Source organism: Pongo abelii, chromosome 6, assembly GCF_028885655.2.
Source record: "Pongo abelii isolate AG06213 chromosome 6, NHGRI_mPonAbe1-v2.0_pri, whole genome shotgun sequence".
Lineage (NCBI taxonomy): Eukaryota > Metazoa > Chordata > Mammalia > Primates > Hominidae > Pongo > Pongo abelii.
The window spans coordinates 37,338,627-37,361,986 of NC_071991.2; the positions used below are offsets into that span (position 1 = coordinate 37,338,627).

General features: G+C 40.2%; 1 protein-coding gene and 1 long non-coding RNA gene across 3 annotated transcripts in view; one reads left to right on the forward strand and one right to left on the reverse strand.

The window, feature by feature from the left end:
• The window catches only part of PKD1L1 (polycystin 1 like 1, transient receptor potential channel interacting), a 184,156-nt gene extending 168,334 nt beyond the window's left edge, over positions 1-15,822 (forward strand). Inside the window, exon 56 of the mRNA XM_063725988.1 lies at positions 15,423-15,822. Within this exon, the coding sequence (XP_063582058.1) occupies positions 15,423-15,446 (24 nt within the window). The 3' untranslated portion in view covers positions 15,447-15,822. The remainder of the gene's footprint in view (positions 1-15,422) is intronic.
• LOC134761754 (uncharacterized) overlaps positions 1-23,360 on the reverse strand; it is a 32,967-nt gene that overhangs the window by 5,679 nt on the left and 3,928 nt on the right. Inside the window, exon 2 of one of the 2 annotated variants that reach the window (XR_010140837.1) lies at positions 11,688-11,898. This is a non-coding gene — a long non-coding RNA (uncharacterized LOC134761754). Of the gene's footprint in view, positions 1-11,285; positions 11,899-23,360 lie in introns of both variants that reach the window. The other variant, XR_010140836.1, reaches the window with a different exon arrangement.

Consider the following 23,360-nt stretch of genomic DNA (forward strand, 5'->3'; position numbering starts at 1 on the left):
TGAAACCCCGTCTCTACCAAAAATACAAAAAAATTAGCCGGGTGTGGTGGTGGGCGCCTGTAGTCCCAGCTACTCCAGAGGCTGAGGCAGGAGAATGGTGTGAACCCGGGAGGCGGAGCTTGCAGTGAGCCAAGATTGGGCCACTGCACCTCCAGCCTGGGCGACAGAACGAGACTCCATCTCAAAAAAAAAAAATTACTTATTTAGCAATTATTATTATTGTTTTAATTATAAAAAACTGTTTAAATGTGCATATGAAAATTGGGCAAATGATAGCAAAAAAAATAATTTTTAAGAAAAGAAAATATAATGACCAATTTTGTAAAAAATAAAATAAAATTGGGCCAGGCGCAGTGGCTCATGCCCATAATCCTAGCACTTTGGGAGGCCTAGGTGGGCGGATCACAAGGTCAGGAGATAGAGACCATCCTAGCTAATACAGTGAAACTCCGTCTCTACTAAAAATACAAAAAATTAGCTGGGCGTCATGGCACACGGCTGTAGTCCCAGCTACTCGGGAGGCTGAGGCAAGAGAATTGCTTGAACCTGGGACGCAGAGGTTGCAGTGAGCCGAGATCACACCACTGCACTCCAGCCTGGGCAACAGAGTGAGACTCCACCTCAAAAATAAATAAATAAATAAAATAAAATAGAGGATTTATATAGAGAAGAAAAAATAGGATAGTATTTACTATATTTGTAACATAAAAATGAAAGAATTTAATTAAAAATTTTAGAAGAAAGATAATTGCATGTATTTATATTTAAACCATAAGGTATATATTGTTATTTTTGAACGATAGGATTAGAACAAACAAAGGACAATATATACTGCTAATTAGTGCTTAGCAGAAAGCACTGACAGACGAAAACCCATGGTATATAGTGTGGAACAACAACAAATAAAAGTAAACTAAGTATGTGTTCAACTCAAACAGGAAAAATTCACAACACACACAAATATACACACAGACACACACACTAAGCAAAACAGAAGGAAAGAAGTTGAAAGAATGAAAGTATAATTTAATGAAATCAACAGCAAAATGAAGTAATCCAAGAGATGATTCTTTCTACAAACAATTAAATTGACAAATTATTGGCTAACATATCTAAATATGGTGAACAAAGTGAGTACAATTCATATACAAAATAAAAATGAGAAACAGAAAATAACCTTAAGGAAATTAAATAAATTATAAAATTTTGGAAGGAGAGAACAGTTATCATTGTTTATTATGCAACAAACTGACTTGAGTAGAGACAGAAATCTGAAACAGTATTTGAAGTTCTATCCCTCCAAAAGCACCAGTCCCAGATGGTTTCACAGAGAAAATACACCAAACTATTAAGAAGCATGTAAGTCCAGAACGATCTTCAAACTGCCACAGCAGAGACAGAAGAAAAGCTTCTGAATGTGTTTTTATGAAACAAGCAATTTATTGATCTAAAAACTGGACAAAAATATTCCAAATTAAAAATAAAACTACATGTCAGTCTTATTGATTTTTGATACCAAAAATCTAAATAAAACATTAACAAATAGAATCCAGCAGCAGATTAAGAAAATTATATCCCATGATCATATGAGTATTAAATCAGGATATAAATGTTTTAATATTAAAAATCTGTTAATAGGCCAGGCGCGGTGGCTCACACCTGAAATCCCAGCACTTTGGGAGGCTGAGGTGGGCAGATCATGAGGTCAGGAGATCAAGACCATCCTGGCTAACACGGTGAAAACCCGTCTCTACTAAAAATACAAAACAAATTAGCTGGGTGTGGTGGTGGGCACCTGTATTCCCAGCTACTCGGAAGGCTGAGGCAGGAGACTGGCTTGAACCTGGGAGGCGGAGCTTGCAGTGAGCCAAGATTGCGCCACTGCACTCCAGCCTCGGCGACAGAGCGAGACTCCATCTCAAAAAAAAAATTAAAATTAAAATTAAAAAATATATACATTATATATATTTTATATATAATATATATTTATTATATATAATATATATTATAATATAATATGTTATATATTATGCTATAATATATATTATATATATTATATATTATATATTATATATATATTATATATTATTATATATTATATTATTATATATTATATTATTTATATATATTATATATTTTTATATATTTATATATTATATATATTTATTATATATATTTGTATATTATAAATTTATATATATATCTGGCCTGGGTGTGGTGGCTCACTCCTGTAATCCCAGCACTTTGGGAGGCCAAGGCAGGTGGATCACTTGAGGCCGGGAGTTCGAGACCAGCCTGGCCAACAAAAATTAACCCAGCCTGGTGCACACCTGTAATCCCCACTACTCAGGAGGCTGAGGCACGAGACTCTCTTGAACCTGGAAGGTGGAGGTTGCAGTGAGCAGAGATCGCACCACTGCATTTCCAGCCTGGGCAATAGGATAAATAAAATAAAATAAAAATATATGAATAAAATAAAAATAAATAAATAATAAATAAAAATAAATGAAATAAAATAAGAATATATTAATAACCTTCACCAAACAAGGAGGAAGCTATCATTTTATTTTTTCCATGGCTGCATTTGATAAAATTCAACATTCATTCCTAAGTTTTAAAACATATTTTTAATAAAAATGAAATTGATATTTTTTTAAAAAATAGGAATATAGCTCAAGTTAAATGTCAGTATTATATTTAATAATACAACATCAGAGCCTTTACTACTAAGGTTAAGGACAAAAAGATTGTCAATTCAAAAGTCCTACAACCAGCCGGACACAGTGGCTCCCGCCTACAATACAAGCACTTTAGGAGCCCGAGGCTGGAGGATCACTTGAAGCCCAGGAGTTCGCGACCAGTCTGGGCAACATGATGAGATCTTGTCTGTACAAAAAATACAAAATTAGCCATGTGTGGTGGCATACACCTCTAGTCCCAGCTACTTGGAAGGCTGAGGTGGGAGGATCACTTGAGCTGGGGAGGTCAAGGCTGCAGTGAGCCATGATTATGCCACTGCACTCCAGCCTGGGAAACAGAGTGAAAACCTGTCTCAAAAAGCAAATGAAAACAAAGTCCCACCACAGCATTTTAAAGGCGTATGGCTCATCTCTTTCCTATAAACCCACTTAATTTGTTTATATATTTTATAGCTCATATAGCTAGCAAGAACTTTAAATTTATAATATGGTTGAGCAGTCTTTTGTATACACAACACACACTATTGTGAGTCCTTATACAGTTACAACACATAGTAATCTATACTAATTTCCTATGGCTGAGAAAAGAATGTCCCTTAAATGATGGTGGAGGCTTGTAGGTGCTGTCTTTGCCCTTATGACTTACTTTTCTTGTGTATGAGTGGGACGTTTTCAGCAGCAATGCAATCATAACTTTGGTTTCATTCCACAGGAAAACACAACGCTTTCTGGACTATCACTTTATGAGGTATTTATCAAAAGTATGTTTGGCAAAAAGTTAATGCTGCCAAGGGTAGGTCCCTCTCACCTGGTTCCCAGGTGGGTTTCTGCCTGCAGAACTCAAGTTTCTGCAACGTGAGTTTAGCTGGCCTCCCTGGGAAAGAACCAGGAACGTCATTGGTCTTGGAATAGGCCAAGCAAGCTGGACTTTACAGAACAGACCCTCTTTTGTGTGAGGGGATCTGAGGAAACAATTCGTTTGAATTTCCTAACTTCAAGGCATTTGTTTCTTCATCTTAACCATTAATAGTTAAGATTTGTATCTTTATAAACTAGAAGGATTGGATGCCTGGAGCTATCAATAACCACCTACAAATCATATTGTTCTTTGTATTTTTAAAGTGACTCATGGCAACAAAATGCGGTGAGTTGCCAGCCCCCACCTTCTCCCCCTTGCCAGCTCGGCCCCCTTAACGGTTCTTGGCACTCTGTGGCCTCTCAGCTATGTAGCCTTGGACCCCGAAGAGAGCTCCCAGCCAGGGGCTGCTGCTGATTGGGCCGAAGGACCTCCGAGCTCTTGCCCTGCTCCCTGCTCGGGCCTCTTCTGCACTGCGATGACTCACCACTTTGCAGGAGCCGGCTGAGCCACCAGTCAGTGAATGCAATTTAGAGATGTCAGAAGGGTTTTTCCTCCACATATTTTCCTCTTGATTTGCTTTTCTGAATACCATTGCATAAGGCAGGAACATCCAGAGGGGAGCGCCTGACCTCAGGGCACAGAGTCTCTCCTAGAGGATTTTTGCCTTTATTTTTTTTCAGTGTAATTCCTTAGCACCTACCTGCCAGGAGGAAGGTGAGACGTTTTTTATAACTGTGGGAAATCTGCATTCCCTTTCACATTTGGGGTCCCCAACACAATTTGTGAAGACTGGCGTACCACAGTCCACAGCCACTTTTTTCAGCAAGGTTTGTGCTCTGAACTCTGTCGGTCAGTGTTACTTAGGAGCAGGAAGACATGAAGAGGGTGAATTTTCTCTCAGCTTCTTCTTTTAACTTGCCAGTTTGTAGAATAATGAGAAGATTTAGAATACTTAGGTTTTCCCAATGCATTTACATAGCCCCCATCACAGGTGACTGTCAAAGAAATTTACTGAGCTCCCTCAAATCCAGAAGTTTTTGTAATTATAGTTGGGTCCTGTAAACTTACTGAATCTTCATTGACTTCGGTATTTTCTAACAGATGATGCAATGTATCTGAACACTAAGTTTGAATCCTTGAGGAAGAAACAGGCTAGAAGGGGCTTTTTAAAATGAAATATTGGCCAGGCACGGTGCCTCACACCTGTAATTCCAGAACTTTGGGAGGCCGAGGCAGGTGGATCACTTGAGGTAAGGAGTTCGAGACCAGCTTGGTCAACATGGTGAAACCCCGTCCCTCCTAAAAATACAAAAATTAGCCGGGTGTGGTGATGGGCACCTATAATCCCAGCTACTCAGGAGGCTGAGGCAGGAGAATCGCTTGAACCTGGGAGGCAGAGGTTGCAGTGAGCCGAGATTGCACCACTGCACTCCAGCCTGGGCGACAGAGTGAGACTCCGTCTCAAAAAAAAAAAAAAAAAGGAAATATCAACTCGGCCTGAACATGCAGAAAGTATGATGCCCTAGAGATGCCCCAACTCCTGCTGATAAACATGGAGGTCACGCGGTCTGAGGGTTGAGCAACTGTGGAGTGTGATTCAGTTTTAACCACTGGCTGGGTGACTGTGGGAAAGAGACTTCTTCGTGTCTTTACATCCTACTCCGTAAAAGGAGGACAGTAGTAGAGCCTCTCCCATGAGACCGCTGAGAGAGGTAAAGGAGTTAAAGGAGTTTGTGTCTGCATGCTGTAAGTGCTCTCTATAGCTTTAATAGAGACTATTAACACTTTCACGTTTCATGCATTCCTCAAGTATTTTTGTGCCAGGCACAATTCTAGAGGCTGGGGATCCAAAGATGAACAACATTGACTTGAAAGTGAACTATGTCCACTCAGAAAACATTATATTCCTGGAACTTGGAAAATGCAAATCTCAAAATTATGGACAAAAACCTGAGCAACTTTTGTATCCACTTGGACCTATATTATGATGTGTTTCTTCATGTGAAGCCGAGAGGGGTCAGTAAGGGTGCAAATATCAAGTTCAAATGAGGTATGCTCAGGAAGAATGCACCCCATAATTCCCAGACTTCATTCAGTATGTTAAGTACCAGTATATTCCTGGACTTAACTAAAAATGATCATTGTCACCTGCTCTCACATCCTGGTTCTGCCCTTGCTAGCTGAGTTCTCATGACTTTTTCTCCGCCACTGTGGCTTCCACAGAGCCCAGCACTCAGTAAATATTTAGTGAACCGGTTATTGAGCAAAAAGAAGTGGTGGGTGATGTATATGGATAGAAAAGGGCAACTAATAAAGCAAGCATGGGAAAATGCTAATAGGTGGCTCTGGAAAGGGTAGCTGAGTGCTTCTGAATTACTCTTGTAACTTTCTTGTTAAGTTTAAAATTATTTCCAAGTGAAACGCTTTTAAAAAGAAGCTATTGTGGGTTGGGCGCAGTGGCTCATGTCTGTAATCCCAGCACTTTTTGGAAGGCCAAGGTGGGCAGATCACCTGAGGTAAGGAGTTTGAGACCAGCCTGGCCAACATGGTGAAACCCCGTTTCTACTAAAAATACAAAAAATTAGCAGGCATGGTGGTGGGCGCCTGTAATCCCAGCTACTTGGGAGGCTGAGGTAGGAGAATCTCTTGAGCCTGGGAGATGGAGGTTGCAGTGAGCCGAGATGGCACCATTGCACTCTAGCTTGGGTAACAAGAGTGAAACTCTGTCTCAAAAAAAAAGAAAAGAAGCTATTGTATTACTCAAGTAAAGAGATGACAAAATGATAGGGTCATAGTTGTGAGATATGATTTGTTTTAATGGTTCTTATTGTTTTTTCTAAGCTTTTCTATGTTCCTAAGTATGTCTTGGAATTTTCCCATGATAGATATCACAAGAAAAGCTAATTAAATTTAAAAGAACTAGATATGGCTTACAAATACTTAATATGTTAGATGTGGGAATAACTTAAAACCTAAAGAGAAATGTTGAAGCAGACAGCCTTCTGAAATGAATTATCTCTGCTTTCATGGATTATACTAAGGCTTCCTGGGATGACTTCACAAGCAGGAATGTTTTTATGGCTGCTGATTCATTCCTTCCTGGCAGACATAGCTCCAATGAAGTTGAAATATTATTGTTAATCCCTTTTATTTAGATGTGTGCTAGAATGGCACTCGAGGCACTAAGGATATAAACCAGGGCTTCTGTATGACTGTGAACACATAATTCATTTACTTGGGCCAAATTGTCTCCTAGCAGGGTTCAAGAAAGTTGAATTCTCAAGGACTAAAATACACTGTCAGCTGGCTTCTTTTTGAGGTTTCTATTTCAATTGGAGTCTTGCAAACTACAATTATTTCCCAAAAGAATATGTAAAATACTGCATTAGTTTGCTAGGGCTGCCATGACAAAGTGCCACAAACAGAAATTTATTCTCTTGTAGTCTGGAGGCCAGAAGTCCAAGGCCAGGGTGTCAGCAGGGCCACGCTCCCACTGAAGGCCCTGGTGAAGGATCTGTTCCAGGCCTCTCTCCAGCTTCCCTTAGCTCCTTGGCTTGTGGCAGTGTAGTTCTCATTTTTACAGGGCATTCTCCCTGGGTGTCCAAATTTTCTCTTTTTATTAGGACCCATAAATATTTGAAGAAAGTATTATAGTTTTCCATTAATTCTACCTTTTTGAAAAATTTAGTTTCACTAATCTGACAAAAGTAAAACAAAATACTCAAAAAAATTAGCAAACTCTTCTTTTTTACTCTGTGTAGATCTTAATTTATAAATGCTTTTATAAGAATGACGTTTGTATGTTAGTACATGTTGATTATCATTAAAATTATAAAACAAGTAGATTATCTGAGTATTTGACTGTGGAACAGATCAAGTAATAACAAAAGATGATTTTTTTGCCATTTTAAATAATACTTTTAAACAGAAATGCCACTGGGTCTTCCCTAAAATACTATATAGCTATCAATGTATACTCCCAATGGCTTTCTAAGTTACAGAGCACAGGAATGTAGGAGAGCCTCTGAGGTCAGGAGCTCCTGTTGCCTCCTCCTCAGGTAAGTGACTCATTCTCAAGGGATAAAATCACGTAAGAATCCCCAAAGACATACCTCATCCATGTCCAAGCACAACACCTTTAGTAAAGATCAAATCCATTTCCCCAGTGGTTTGGGAGTGAGTGTCTATTTGGTACTCACTAGTACCAAATAGTGGTAAAATCTAGTACAGCAGTTCCCACTGGTTTTGCACTCTTAGCTATGTCTCGAATAATTTATTACTCAACATATAGTTGAAAGGCTTGACAATTAATTGGTTTTAAGTAGGACCAAGGAGAGGAAAAATTAGAGCAGATTCAAAGGTTTCCCTGTTACAAAGCCATGTTCACTCAACCAGTATCCCAGTAGACTTTTCTTGAGTGGAAGACAGAGGGTCCAAGTTACAGCTAGCACACATGGGTGTACCAATGTCATCATTCACTACACCAGTGTGGGGATTTATTCTATCTGCTCTTCAGAATTCAAGTAAATATAGAATGAGGTTGTACAAATCTCTGGGACTGTAGGGAGGAACTCTTTTCTCATGGTGACCTTCTTCCTGGCTTCTCTTGCTAGTTTAGAATCAATTTAAGTATTACTGAAATACTAGCCCTTGTCCTTGAAAAAGTAGAGCCCTTAGGAAAGTTTTCTGCTGCAGTTGTCCTGAGTTGAATAATTTTCCAGAGATTTGTGCTTGCCAGGGCCTCCTTGCAGTCTCTACTTTCATAAGTTACTGTGTTTTTTTGACCAACATCCTGGTCCTGTTGCCAGGCAGGAGTAAGGAAATGTGATTATTAAAGTTTAGAAATATGCACTGACCTTTGAAGGACCTACCAACACCCTGCACCCTGCAGAAGTTGAGCACCTTTTTTCAAAAGCTACGGGTGACATTATTTATAACTCTCATAGGCAGCTGGTTTCTTGGATGGTGGGTCAGAGTGGAGAGGGGAGGAACTGGATGCCTTGCACAGAAGGTGGTTATACTATACTATGCAGCCACAGCAATCCACACCATGTGGTCCTGACAGAGGGGAAGAGACAAAGATCCTTGGAACAGAATAGATCCCAGGAATAGAGATCCCAGAATGGACTCACACAAATATGCCAAACTCATCTTGACAAAGGTGCTGAAGCAATTCATTGAAGGAAGAATAGCATTTTTGACAATGTTACTGACGCAATTGAACATTCAAAAGCAAAAGAAAACAAAAAGAACTTGGACCTATACCTCATACCATATACAAAAGTAATTCGAAATGGATCATGAACAATGTTTTATGCAAAACATGAAACTGTCAAATTTGGGGGAGAAAAAAACAGGAGAAAATCAGAAATTGGAACTTTGAAAATTAAAAATGTTTGTTCTGGCTGGGTGTGGTGGCTCACGCCTGTAATCCCAGCACTTTGGGAGGCTGAGGCGGGCGGATCACTAGGTCAGGAAATTGAGACCATCGTGGCTAACACGGTGAAACCCCGTCTCTACTAAAAATACAAAAAAATTAGCGGGGCGTGGTGGCAGGCTCCTGTAATCCCAGCTACTTGGGAGGCTGAGGCAGGAGAATGGCGTGAACCCAGGAGGCAGAGCTTGCAGTGAGCCAAGATCACACCACTGCACTCCAGCCTGGGCAACAGAGTGAGACTGTCTCAAAAAAAAAAAAAAAAAAAAAAACCTTTTGTTCTGCAAATGACTTTGTTGAGAGGATGGAAGGACAATCCACAGACTGGAGGGAAATATTTGCAGACCGCTTGTTCAACAAAGAACTAGTATCTACAATATATAAAGAAGCCTCAGAATTCAACAGTAAAAATGTAAATAATCTAATTAGAAAATGGACCAAAAAAATGAATAGACATTTCACTGAAGAAGATGTACAGATAGCAAACACATGAAAAGATGTGACTATCACTAGCCGTTAGGGAACTGGAAATTAAGACCATAATGATATCTCACTACATACCTTAGAAAGACTAAAATAAAAAATAGTGACAACACCAAATGCTGGGAAGAATGCAGAGACCACATCACTCATACATGACTGGTGGGAATGTAAAATGGTACAGCAACTATGGGAAATAGTTTGGCAGTTTCTTATAAAATGAAACATGAAAACTTATCACCCAGAAATTATCTGGATCATAGATCCCAAAGAAGTGAAGACTTAGGTTTACGTAAAAACCTGCACATGAATGTTCACAGCAGCTTTATTTGTGACACCTCTGAACTGGAAATAGCTTTCACTGAGTGAATGGTTAAACAAACTGTGGCCCCTTCATATTATGGAATGCTACTAAGCAACAAAGACAAAAAGACTAATGATCCACATAGCCACCTGGGTGAATCTCCAGAGAATTATGCTGAGTGAGTGCAAAAAGCCAAACTCAAAAGGTTACATACTAAATGATTCTATTTATATAACTTTTTTTTTTTTTTGAGATGGAGTCTTCTGTCGCCGAGACTGGAGTGCAGTGGTACAATCTCGGCCCACTGCAACCTCCACCTCCCGGGTTCAAGTGATTCTCAGGCTTCAGCCTCCCAAGTAGCTGGGCCTACAGGTGCACACCACCACACCTGGCTAATTTTCGTATTTTTAGTAGAGACGGGGTTTCACCATGTTGGCCAGGTTGGTCTCAAACTCCTGACCTCAAGCCATCCACCCACCTCAGCCTCCTAAAATGCTGGGATTACAGGCATGAGCCACCACGCCAGGCCAATATAACATTCTTAAAAATGACAAAATTATAGACATGGGAAGCAGTTTGTGGTTGCCAGGAGTCAGGGATGAAAAGAAGGTGAGGAAGGAAGGAAGAAGGCTTAGGTGCATCTATAAAAGGACAGCAGAAGGGATCTTGGTGATGGAATGTTCTTTACGTTAATTGTATCAATGTCAATATCTTGGCTGGGATACTGTTTTGTAATTTTGCAAGATGTGACCATTGAGGAAAACCTGGTAAAAGGTACATAGGAGTGTTCTGTATTATGTCTTACAACTGTGTGTGAATCTACAGTTATCTCAAAGTAAAAAAAAATAATTAAAAAATAACGAGGTAGTTATAGCATACAAAATTACAATAAGTTCAAAATGGTATTAACTTAAAAACCAGTGCAAATATTAATTATTTTTCCTAGCAAACAAGAGAATAGTCCAGTCACAAATGTGCATAACAAGTGCTCTTTCTGGGCACCTCCTTTCTCCCACCCAGCCCATGGTTTATCCTTTCCCCAAGTATCTTTCATAGATGAAAGCTCCAAAGCATGAAGGCATCTGAGCTTCTGCAGTATTTGGACATCCTGAATTGCTCAGATTTCTACCTAATGAGATTTTGGCCTCATCTGTGGGCCCCGCACCATATGTTCGCACTTGCTGCTGGACCAAAACCCAAATAGGGGTGGAGGGAAGAGCCTGTGTCATCTTAGACTCTGTAAAGGTGGAGCCGTTCTCAGACGCTAAATAAATTTGAGTTATTTGGGACAAGAGTAATATGTTTGTATCAGTAGCCAAATATCTCCGTAGAGAATACCAGCAAGAAATGTGGGTGGAAGAGTAATTAGAGAATCTGACCAAGCCACAGAGATACAGGAGCTGAGCCTGAGTTATGGACTACTCCCACTGGTGGTATCATTGAGTTGGCTGACAACTTGCTCCTCAAAACACACCATGTTTCAGCATAATTTAACCATAAAAGTCTCACCAGTATTTTGAACAGCATCGTATCCCAGACAGAAATTGACAAAGGAAACTGAGTCTGCCAGTGGCTGCAAAAAGCTGTCCACACACACCACCTTGATAATTTGATCTCTGATCTCAGGTGATGGAGACTGTTTGATTAAAAACATGCAGCCATCTGACCTATTGGCAAAACATCTGCCATCAGCAGTGTCTGATTTCTTCCACTTTTGGATCCACATTTACTGCTTAGCCTAAAAAATAAGTGGAAATGTGTGTGGCGCTGGGCAGGGCACAGTGGTGTGTTTTTGGCATTCTTCAGAGCAGATAAATTACTTGAGTGAAGGGTAGGAAAGAATTTGTTTTCAAAGACTTGAGATTCTCTCCATAGGACAAGAACTTCTAGTTTAGTTACTAATGTAACAACCTGTTAGCTGAACATCATTCTTTAAAAGGATATGATCGCCAGTGTCTGTTCTGTGGGCACGATTCTTTCCAGAATAAAAAGTTCTGCCTTGCATTTGAAGTAAGTCCAGTTCAAGAAGAGCACTGCCTTTGAGGTCAGTGGGAAGTCAGTGTCCAAGCCTGTTCCACAGCATGCTGGGTCGGAGAAGACATTCATGTGCTGAAGGCCAGTCCTGAAATGCAAATTCTTATGAGACTAAGAAACTCATACAAAGATGAGCATGACTTTTAAAATCATAAATCTCCTATATATCAGTATTACACAGTCTCCTTTCAATTGCCCTTATCTCTATACTAGACTTAAGCACACTGGAAGTTGGTAAATCATAGGTCAAAGACCTTTACAGCAGATCAAATACAGGTGCATTATTGTTTGTAAGGGAAAATGTTTTCTTCATCTTCACCTGTCTGTGGGCTATAATACCTCCTTGATGAGCCACCAGGTCTGTATTATCTCCTCCATGTGACTCACTGGTGTTTCGTTATTCTAATCATGAATGACTTCAACTGCTGTCATTCTTTTCTTCCCTTCTGATGTTGAGTCATAACCTGCTCTGTAAACTCCACCAAATGGAAGGTCTTTGCCCCGGAATCAAAATTAATCATTTAACCACTTCTCCACATGATAATCTCTCACACATGTGAGGAAGTGTTGTGTTCTTCCTCCTGCCTTGGCAGCCCTGGTGGTCTTCCTTCCCCAGCCTAAGCCCCATCAGCCCCCACCACCACCATCCTCCCATGCCGTAGCTTTGAGTCACCTCATCTGCTGGTTGGCTCCTGGTGATTCTCCTCTGGCCTTGTTTGTACTTCTTGTGTCTCCTCTTAATGATAAACAATAGTCCAGGAGTACCAGGATTAGAAAAAATATGTGCTATGCTAAATGTTGATGGCTACCAGCATCCATCTCTGTCTGTCCCTCACTGCCCAAGCTTTGTCCAGGCCCCAGCTACTGCCCAGGTACTGACGCCACCTCCCCTGCAGCTCCTCACAGCCCCTACAGAGAGCAATGTGCCCTGCTTCTGAACTTGCTCCTGAAGGCATCAGGCATGTGCCTCTTCACGCTCTTTTTTCTTTCCCAAGTGTAAGTGATACCTGGAGCAAGATTAGAAGCCTTGTGCTGAAGATGACAGAGCTGCCTTTCTAGGATGAGAACTGTGCCAACTTCCCCCTGCTTATGTGAAAAATAAACCTTGATCCTGTTTTGCTCTGAGGAATCTGGGGACTCTTTGTTATAGCAGTAGCATGTCTTTTACCTAACTAATTTCTCACACTTCACACTTGCCTTAGAAACTATACTTATACTAATGCAGCCCCCAATTATATTATTATTTATAACCTTTGACAATGGTTTTGACTGTAAATGATATAAAACATGACCCTAATTGACTGAAACTGCAAGGAAATATGTTATCTACAAAACCAGAAGTTGAGAGGTAGGGCAGATGCCATCTCTGCATTCTGCTGTGTGCTGGCTTTGCCTCAGGATGGAGGACACCCTGCTTGGTTGCAGGATATCTGCCACAGGTTCAGGGATCATATCCAAAGATGAAATGTCCATGGAAGGAGGAGACCATCTCCCTCGGTCTTATCATTAGATATGAGGAAACTTTTTCACGAAGTCCCCAAGAATATTTTCCCTCAAACTCATTCCTAAATTGATCATGGTGAAATGGAATTATCGTGATTAATTTAGACTAATCATTTGGGATAGTCAGAATTTAAGTGTCAGCCAGGCATGGTGGCTCATGCCTGTAGTCCCAGCACTTTGGGAGGCTGAAGTGGACAGATCACTTGAGGCTGGGATTTCCAGGCCGGCCTGGCCAACATGGCAAAACCCCATCTCTACTAAAAATACAAAAATTAGTTGAATGTGGTGGCGCATGCTTGTAATCCCAGCTACTCAGGAAGCTGAGGCAGGAGAATTGATTGAACCTGGGAGGCGGATGTTGCAGTGAGCCAAGATTGCACTACTGCACTCCAGCCTGCATAACAGAGCAAGACTCCTTCTCAAAAAAAATAAATAAATAAAAATAAAAAAGAATTTAAGTGTCAACCAGTAGGATCTTTGGAGGTCTCAACACCTACCCGTCCTTAAATTTTATTGCTGAGCAATGTCTTTGCTCCTGTACCTTTCTCTCCATAATGGTGCTATTTATTCCATGGTCATAAATGCAGTTCTTCATTATTATTCCTGTTAGACTTCCTATGTTTATCACAGCATTCCAGGTCAAATTGGATTCTGCTAACACTTATGTTCAACCTACCTCCCAGCTTCAAAACTGAATCCTATATTTACCAAATACCTACTATGTTCTCAGCACTGGGGTATGAAGAAAAAAATTCCTCAGCCATCTCACAATCCAGTAAAAGCAAATGAGCAAACAGGTGTGGAGATGTGCTAGTCTTGGGGCCAGGCTGAGTCAGCTGCTGGAGCAAATTAGGGTGCATCAGAGCTGGAGCTGAGAGACCTGGAGGAGAATTCCTCAAGGGAGAAGCAGCCAGTGACAATGGGGGACCCTGGGTTTTGTTTTTTTGTTATTGTTCTTGTAATGTCTTTATCTCATATTAGTATCAGGATAACGCTGTCCTCCTAGAATAAATTTGGAAATATTCTCTCTGCTTCAGTTTTCCGGATGGGTTTGACTAGAATTGGAACTATTTCTTTCTTAAATGTTTGATAGATTCACCAGAGACGCCATCTAGAATTGAAGTTTTTTGTTAGAAAATTTTTAACTATGAATTCAATTTTTAAAGAAGTATAGGACTATACAGCTTATTTCTTTTTGAGATAACTTTGGTAATGAGTATCATTAAGGAATTTTTCTATTTCATCTCAGCTGTGAAATGTATAGGAATAAGTTGTCATAATATTTCCATTTTATCTTATCTGTAAAAAGTGTAGTGTTGTCACCTCTCTCATTCCTGATATTGGCAATTTGTGTCTTTGTTGTTGTTGTTATTCTGATCATCCTGGCTAGAGGCTTATCAATTTAATTGATCTTAAGGAACTAGCTTTTGGTTTCATTCATTTTCTCTATTTTTTTTTTCTGTTATCTACAGCACTGGTTTCTGCTTTGATCTTTATTATTTATTTATTATTTACTTTTTTCTGTTTACATTGAGTTTAAGTTGTTTTTCCTTTTATAGTCTTTCACATAAAAACTGAGGTCATTTAAGACCTTTCTTCTCTTAATATAGGCATTTGGTGCTACAGATTTCTCTCAGAGTATTGCGTTAGCATTCATCCCTGAATGAAAATGATATGTTTTCACTTTTATTGAGATAAAAATACTTTCTAATTTCCCTTTTGATTTATTCTTTGATTCATGGGTGATTTGGAAGTATATTATTTAGTTTGCATGTATTTTGAGATTTTCCTGATGTCCTTATGTAACTGATTTCTAATTTTATTCTGCTGTGGTCAGAGAACATCCTGTGTCTTGAATCATTTGAATGTCATTGAAGCTTGTTTTAATAGCCCAAAATATGATCTAACTTGGCAGATGTTTCATTTGAACTTTAAAAGATTTGTATTCTGCTGTTGTTGAGCAAAGTGTTCTGTAAATGTCATCTTGGTCAAGTTAGCTGATGGTGGTGTTCAGGTCTGCTCAGCACTTGCTGCCTTTCTGCCTACTTGTCCTGTCAATCACTGAGAGAGGGGTGTTGTTTCAGTATGTTTTTCATTTTTTCTTTTTAGCCAGCAGACATCAAGGACTTCTGAGGAGCCTGGTACCTTGCGTAGGCACTATGGACCCTGTTTTGCTTAACCCACCCAATAGCCAATTTTAGCAGACATCCTGGTTTTGCAGGTGAGAAGAACTGAGGTACGAAGAAGTTTTGTTAATTTTTCCAGTTCATGCAACAAGTAAATGGGAAACCAGGATGAAAATCAAGGTTTATCTGTCATCAGACTGTTACTCATAATCACCATTCAGAGAGTTCAGATGTGGGACAAGATTCTAACTCCAGCCTTCTCCCAAATGGTTAATTTGCCAGTTGCCCTAGAGTTACATATTGTCTTGTTTGTTTTACTGAATCTGTCTGAGTATTAAAAGCCTCGTATCTTGTGAAATTTCTTTTAGGTCTAATAAAAGCGATGAAAGAGACCAGGATAACGTTCTAATATTTAAATAAGATTTTTGAAGTAAAGTCCTTATTTTGTAAATTTCACAATTGAATCTTGCTAGATTAATAACTCATCTTTCCTTATTTACTGATTCAATATAAAATGGTTATTCAAACCGAACTTCGAAGTTATCTGGGCTGCTGTTTTTGAATCCATTTAAAAACCTACATGCTCAGATCAGAGTTTGCTAAGGAGATTATTAAGTTTGGAATGCATGCTATATTTTTGGATTCTAAATAGTTTCAAAGTGCCTGGTTTGGCATGCATATCAGTGACAGTGGGTAGAAGTGGATGGATAGGATGGAGGTGTCTCCAGAGTCATGGAAACACACTGTGCTGTGGCTTCCCCATGGACCTGGGGCTGCACACTGGGAAAGGACAGGGGTAGGGGGTCTGGCAAGCAGACCTGGGAAAGATTTTCAGTGTAATCATTTGTTATGTAGAAACTGAGCAAGGGGCATGGCCATCTTAATCCACAATTACCTCATGGGCAAAATGGGAGTATAATGGAACCTGCCTCAAAGAGTTTGTGTAAAGCATGTAGCACAGTGCCTGATGACACATGGCATCTCTGTGTCATTGATTTGACCGAAGCTAATACGAATTCTCTGTGTGCGTTTATGTATTTGAGAATGTACAGGTCTCCTCAGGGAGTAAGTTGTATGATTGGCAGGCTTTGCCCCATTTCCACATTGATGGACAGTGAGAGCGCATCCAGACTGGAGACCTCTGCATGAGCCAGGGCTGCCAGGTGGTTGGGTGGCTTGGAGAAGACTCCTCCCTTCCCCAGTGAAGTAATAAGGCATCACAACATACATCTTCATCCAGTTATATCTTGTTTCATTCCATCAGCTATGCTTTGACAGACTCTTTTCATGGATTTTTTCATTCCAAATACTTTCATGAAGCACTCACCATGTTCAAGAGCTTTGAAAAATACAAAGAAAGCAAGACCCATGCCCGTTTTACAGGCAGCTGTTTTAGCAGGGGAAGCAGTAAGTCCAGCAGTGAGTTCTGTATAGGGAGGGTAGAACCAATCCCAACAGAGGTGACACTGGCAGGCTGCTGCCTTTCCCATAGCACACAGGATGCAGGTTAGCAGGGTTAAGCATGCCCGAGGAGCTTCCAGAGTGGCTCTTCTCACATGCTCTGGGGGGTCTGGATGAGGAGGTGATGTATCATGGAGATCAGACAGTCTTAAGATGAGGCTGCGTTACAGAATGAGCCATTGTGAGAACCTTTGGGATAACTTTCACTTCTGCATACCTTAGGCCCACAATAGTGACGGTAATGAACATGGTGACAGCATCGCATATAGGAGGTTACCTGAGCAAAGCACGCTGCTGGACTGCAGTATCAAGTTACCACAAACTTAGTGTTTAAAACAACACTAATGTGTCATCTTACAGTTCTGGAGGCCAGAAGTCTGAATGAGTCTCACTGAAGAAAAATCAAGCTGCCATGAGGGCAATGTTCCTTCTGGAAGCTCTAGGGCAGAGTCCATTTCTTTGCATTTTCTGGCCTCCAGAGACCACCTGCAATTCTTGGCTCATGGCCCCTTCCTCCATCTTCAAGGCCAGCAATGGTAGGTTGAGTCCTTCTCACATCCCATCACTCTGACACAAACTCTTGCCTCCTGCCTCCACTAATAAGGACCCTTGTGGTTACATTGGGCCTGCTGGATAATCTAGAATAATCTCTCATCTCAACGTGGCTGACGAGCAGCCTTAATTCCATCTGGAGCCTTATCCCCTTTGTTATGTAGGAAACATAGGTGCCGAGGGTCAGGCTATGGAGGTCTGGGAGGAGCAATTGTCCTGCCTCCCACAGAAGCCTCCCTCTTTTACAAGAGCTTTTCAGGGCACAGCTTTTGCTAACCCCACTTCACAGGAAACAGAGGCTAGAGAGGGCAAGTGGCTGCTGTGGAAAGGGAAATGCCATTATGTGCCAGTGCATCTTCTAAGGGCTACTGCTTCAGCTCGTTTGCTCTTCACCACTCTGTTATTATCATCCATTTCACAGGTGAGTAAACTGAGGTCCAAGGGTGGTTAAGCACCTTGCCCAAGGTCACACAGGGAGTAAGTGACTAGCTAACTCTCTAACCCACAGTCCATGTGAGTCCTTAGTGAGGCAAGTGGACCTGGGAGAAGGTTCTGTAGGGGGACATTATTAGGGAACCCACCCAAGGGGGAAGGCGTGAAAGGAACTGTCAAACCAAACCTGTAGAAATGAGGACGTTATTGTATCAATTGCTGCATTTGCTCCCATTGGTCACGTTGATTTCTAGCAATGGTTGGGAATGATTGGTCACCCTGACCATTTTAGAACTTCGGAATGACACACATTTTTAGCAAGTAAAGTTGCTTGGAGGTGGTAGAGGGGCTGATTGCATGTTTTTATACAATTTGGGGCTCACATTGGGCTCAGTGAAACTAAGCTAATATGCAACTTCACAAAATAAACACAATTAACATTTTCCCATAGGCGTGAGAGGAGGAGCTCATGAGATTGTTTTGTTTAAGTGATTTGTAAACTGTGAAATTCTGCACAGACAACCACTTTGTTTTTTCACCACACATCCAGGTCCTAGCAGCTCCTTGCTGTCAGAGCCTGCTTAGAGGGGATTGGCCTGGCCTCGAACCAGTGACAGCTAAATTCCTTCTGAAATCTATGCACTCTGTGCCTGCTCTGAACGTGCTTCTCCCATGGGCATTTCTCCACTTCTTTGATAAACTATTATTTCCTCAAAACGGTCTTTCATTCCATCCCATTGTGTAGAATATGTAATTAAATTCTATTCTTGCTGAACTTAGCTGTGTGACCCACCAGGGCACAGCCAGCTGATGCCACTGGGCTCCCTTCATCCAGTTTTAACCTGCGCCCTGAGAGTTCTCGTCCTTTAGACCTGGGATCCTGTTTCCACACCACAGGGAGAAGCATGAGAAAAACAGGGACATTTCCTAGGAATCTGGTTGTACAGTCACGTATGAGACAAGTGGAAAAATTGCTTAAGGCTTTATTTTTGTTTTTATAAAAAATACTTTCATTGTGAACAGGAGTGAGTTCTGTTTTTCTATTTCCCTTTCTACCTGGCCTCTCTCCATTAAAAAACTAAATCAAGACAGTGTATAAAGAAGGATGTCCAGACTACACAGTAGTTAATAAAAAGTCATGGAAAGAAAAGTAAATGACCCCAGGAGGAAAATTAATCACTGAAGTTAAGCTGCTGATGGCCAAGATGAAGAAAAGACTGCAGCAGACACAGCCCTTGCTGTTAGAGAGCTCTCCAGTGGAAAACACACACTGGTGCCATCACACCATTGGGCATGCACCCCTAGGCGCCGCCCAGGCTTCTCAGAACACTGCAGTGAATGAACAAACGTGGATTTCGGAGCTCACAGTCCGGCATTAATTTTGAAAAGGAGTTTCTCACATGACACCTTGTAGAAAGAACTCTGAACAAAATTTCAGGAAACTGATGTTATCTGGAACTCATTCTCTTACCACAATGTGACCAATTAGATATACAAAAGGTAAAAAGATAATTTGAAAACAGTCATATCACTGAAAATTTAAAATAACTCTGAAAAAACTCATGAATTACAGAGAAAAATCACAATGCAAACTAAATTATATGATGCATCTCAATCAGTATTTAGAAGGAAAATTATATTTTAAATATATTTATTTAAAACCAAGAAAGTTTAAAAATAAATAACTTAAAATGCAACTCAAGAACTTAGAGGAAGATAAATCAAATAAACATAAAGAACATAGAAATATGGCCAGCATAGTGCTCAGGCCTGTAATCCCAGCACTTTGGGAGGCTGAGGCGGGTGGATCACCTGAGGTCAGGAGTTCGAGACCAGCCTGGCCAACATGGCGAAACCCTGTCTCTATTAAAAATACAATAATTAACTGGGCTTGGTGGTGCGTGCCTGTAGTCCCAGCTACTCGGAAGGCTGAGGCAGGAGAATCACTTGAACCTGGGCAGTGAAGGCTGCAATGAGCCGAGATCACGCCACTGCACCGAGATCACGCCGCTGCACTCTAGCCTGGGCAACAGAGTGAGACTCGATCTCAAACAACAAAACACCATAGAAATATAAAACTTAAACATATAAGCACATAAATGAAAAACAATGAAACAGTAGAGAAACTCAACAAAATCAAAAGATGATTTTTTGAAAGAATGCTAAAGCAGATAGATTTCTAGCAGAGTTGATTTAGAAATAATGAGAAAAATAACAAAAAAAAGCATGAAACAGCAAATTCAGACATCATAAAGATTAAAAAATTAGTAAGATAATCCTATGAACAACTTTATTTCAATACACTTGAAAACCTAAATGATATTTTTTAGAAAATATAAATAATTTGACGGGGAAAATAGGAAATGTAAACCATAGACATTAAATATATAGAATTAGAAATCTAATGGTACTCAAAATTTCTAGAGCATTTTTACAAGCAAATTTTACCAGACATTCAAAAAACAGATCTCTTTATCTCATACAAATTTTCCAGAGAATTAAAAAAAGAGGTAAAGTTTAGCAACTTGTTCTATGAAACTAGTATAATCTGGATTTTTAAAAACTTAAGAACATCATACAAAAGTGAAAATGATAGACCCATCTTACTAATAAACATAATTTCAAATATCTTAAAATAAATTCAGCAGTGTATAAAACTAACGTGATGACAAGTGGGGTTTTATCCTGAAGATGGAAAGATGGCTTAACGTCAGAAAATATGTTAATGTAATCCACCACATTAAAGATTAAAGGAAAAAAAGTACTTGGCTGGGCTCAGTGGCTTGCGCCTGTAATTCCAGCACTTTGGGAGGCTGAGGCGGGCAGATCACCTGAGGTCAGGAGTTTGAGACCAGTTTGGCCAACGTGGTGAAACTCCATCTCTACTAAAAATACAAAAATTAGCTGGGCTTGGTGGCCCACAACTGTAGTCTCAGCTACTTGGGAGGCTGAGGCAGGAGAATTGCTTGAACCCAGGAGGCGGAGGTTGCAGTGAGCCGAGATTGCACCACTGCACTCCAGCCTGGGAGACAGAGCGAGACTCCATCTCAAAACATAAATAAATAAATAAGTACTTCATAAAATTCAACATTATTTCATAATAAAACCTGTGCAAGGAAACCAAGGTGGCTATCCTCCAAAATCATTAGCAGACATCATACTGAATAGTACAATCTTAGAAGCATTCCTAGGAAAACAGAGGACAGGACATGGATGTCTGCTATTTCTGCATGTGTCCTGTAGGTTGAAAACCAATGTAATAAAAAAAAATGCAATCAACTAGTAAGATAAAGCCAATGGAATAAGGTGCAGAAAGGATAAGAATAGAAGACGATGAAACCAAACAGTCCTCAGTTGCAGACAACATACTTGCCTACCTTCCTTCCCAAATCAAGACAGTCAACTAAGAAAACTTCTTAGAAGATCGACATAAAAAATGAATACTATTCCTATACACCAACAATTAGAAAATGCAAAAGGAAAAGATCTTATTCACTGTGGGGGAACAACAACAAAAAGAAAATTATGAGTGTACCTAGTAAATCTAGGAAAACATGTACATACCTTTCATTTAAAAAAAACCCCAATGCTTATTGAAAAACTTTAAACCTGAATAGAAAGACATCCCATATTTATGGATGGTGTTCATGTCAAATGAATGTATAAATTCAATGCATTTCCAATCAAAATTCCAATGCAGGTCTATGTGAAACTTGATACATTGATCATAAAATTCAAATGGGAAAAGAAAGGGCCAAGAATAGCTAAGATAATTTTTATAACGATAGCAAAATGGAAAGACTTAGATCTCAACTCAGTGCAACTATTACCAAAAAAGATTTTATCTTTCCCAATGGAAAATTTTGCTTTTTCATTCATTCATTCATCCATTTATTTGTCATGTTTTAAAACTCCACTGTGTCCCAGGCTCTATTCTTGGCTTTGAGAATAGATCAAACAACAAAACCAACAAAATGCCTACCCTCAGGGTGCTTACATTCTAGCAGGTGGGTCAAGTAATAAAAAGAATACACTACAATCGTGGACAGTGGTGAATGTTATGAAGAAAAATTAAGTGAATTAGGGAGGACTCCATTTTAAAGAGGGTTAAAAGGGAAGGCCCCTCTTGATAATGTGATGTTTGAACAGAAAACTTGAATGAGGTTCAAGCAAGCTGTACAGCTCTCTGGGGGAAGAGAAATAGCAGAAAGAAGAAACAGCAAGTGCAAAGGCCTGAACTGGGAACACAGTCAGTGTGCAAGGAATCACAAGTGTTTCTGGAACACAGCAAGAGAGAGAGAAAGCGCAGTAGAAAATGAGGTGCAAACTGCAACCAGCAACCAGGACATAGGAGGTCTTATAGATACAGTAAGATTGCGAATGTTATTCTGAATGTGAGCAGGGAAGAGCACAATCAAATGTATTTTTAAAGACATAACTTGGCCCGGCGAGGTGGCTCACACCCGTAATCCCAGTACTTTGGAAGGCCTAGTCGGGTGGATCACCTGAGGTCAGAAGTTCGAAACCAGCCTGACCAAGATGAAGAAATCCCATCTTTACTAAAACTACAAAAATTAGCCGGACGTGGTGGTGCATGACTGTAATCCTGGCTACTCGGGAGGCTGAGGCAGGAGAATCACTTGAACCCGGGAGGAGGAGGTTGCAGTAAGACGAGATTGTGCTATTGCACTCCAGCGTGGACAACAAGAGCAAAACTCCTTCTCAAAAAAAAAAAAAAAAGAAAGAAAAAAGACATAACTCTGTTGCTATGTAGACAAAAAACTGTAGGGGAGCAAGAGATGAAGGGGTAAACTAATTAGGAGGCCACAGAGTAGTCCAGGCAAAAGGTGGCGGTGGTTTGGCCCTGAGTGGCAGGGTTGGAGGAGGTGATGAATGGCTGGCTTCAGAAAGTCTGTTTTAAGCTAGAGCTGTCAGGATTTGCTAATGGATTGGATGTCAGGCACGATAGCCCCAAGGTTTTCAGCCTGAGCAACTGGCAAAGTGATATATGATACGACGGAATGAATATTTTACATGTCCTCAGGGAAGGAAGGAGCATCCACCAAAAGTTGATGAGACGACTGGTTGTCCACATGTAAAAATAAATTAGATTCATACCTCACCCTGCATAAGAGGTTAAGTTCCCCATGTATTGATGACCTAAATGAAAAACACAAAAACTTTCGTATTTTTTTCCTTTTTCTTTTCTTTTTTTTCTTTCTTTCTTCTTTCTTTTCTTTCTTTCTTTTTTTTTTTTTTTTTTGAGACAGAGTTTTACTCTTGTTGCCTAGACTGGAGTGCAGTGGCACTATCTTGGCTCACTACAACCAGCACCTCCTGGGTTCAAGCAATTCTGCCTCAGCCTCTGGAGTACTTGGGATTACAGGCACCCGCCACCATGCCCACTAATTTTGTATTTTTAGTAGAGATGGGGTTTCACCATGCTGGTCAGGCTGGCCTCAAACTCCGGACCTCA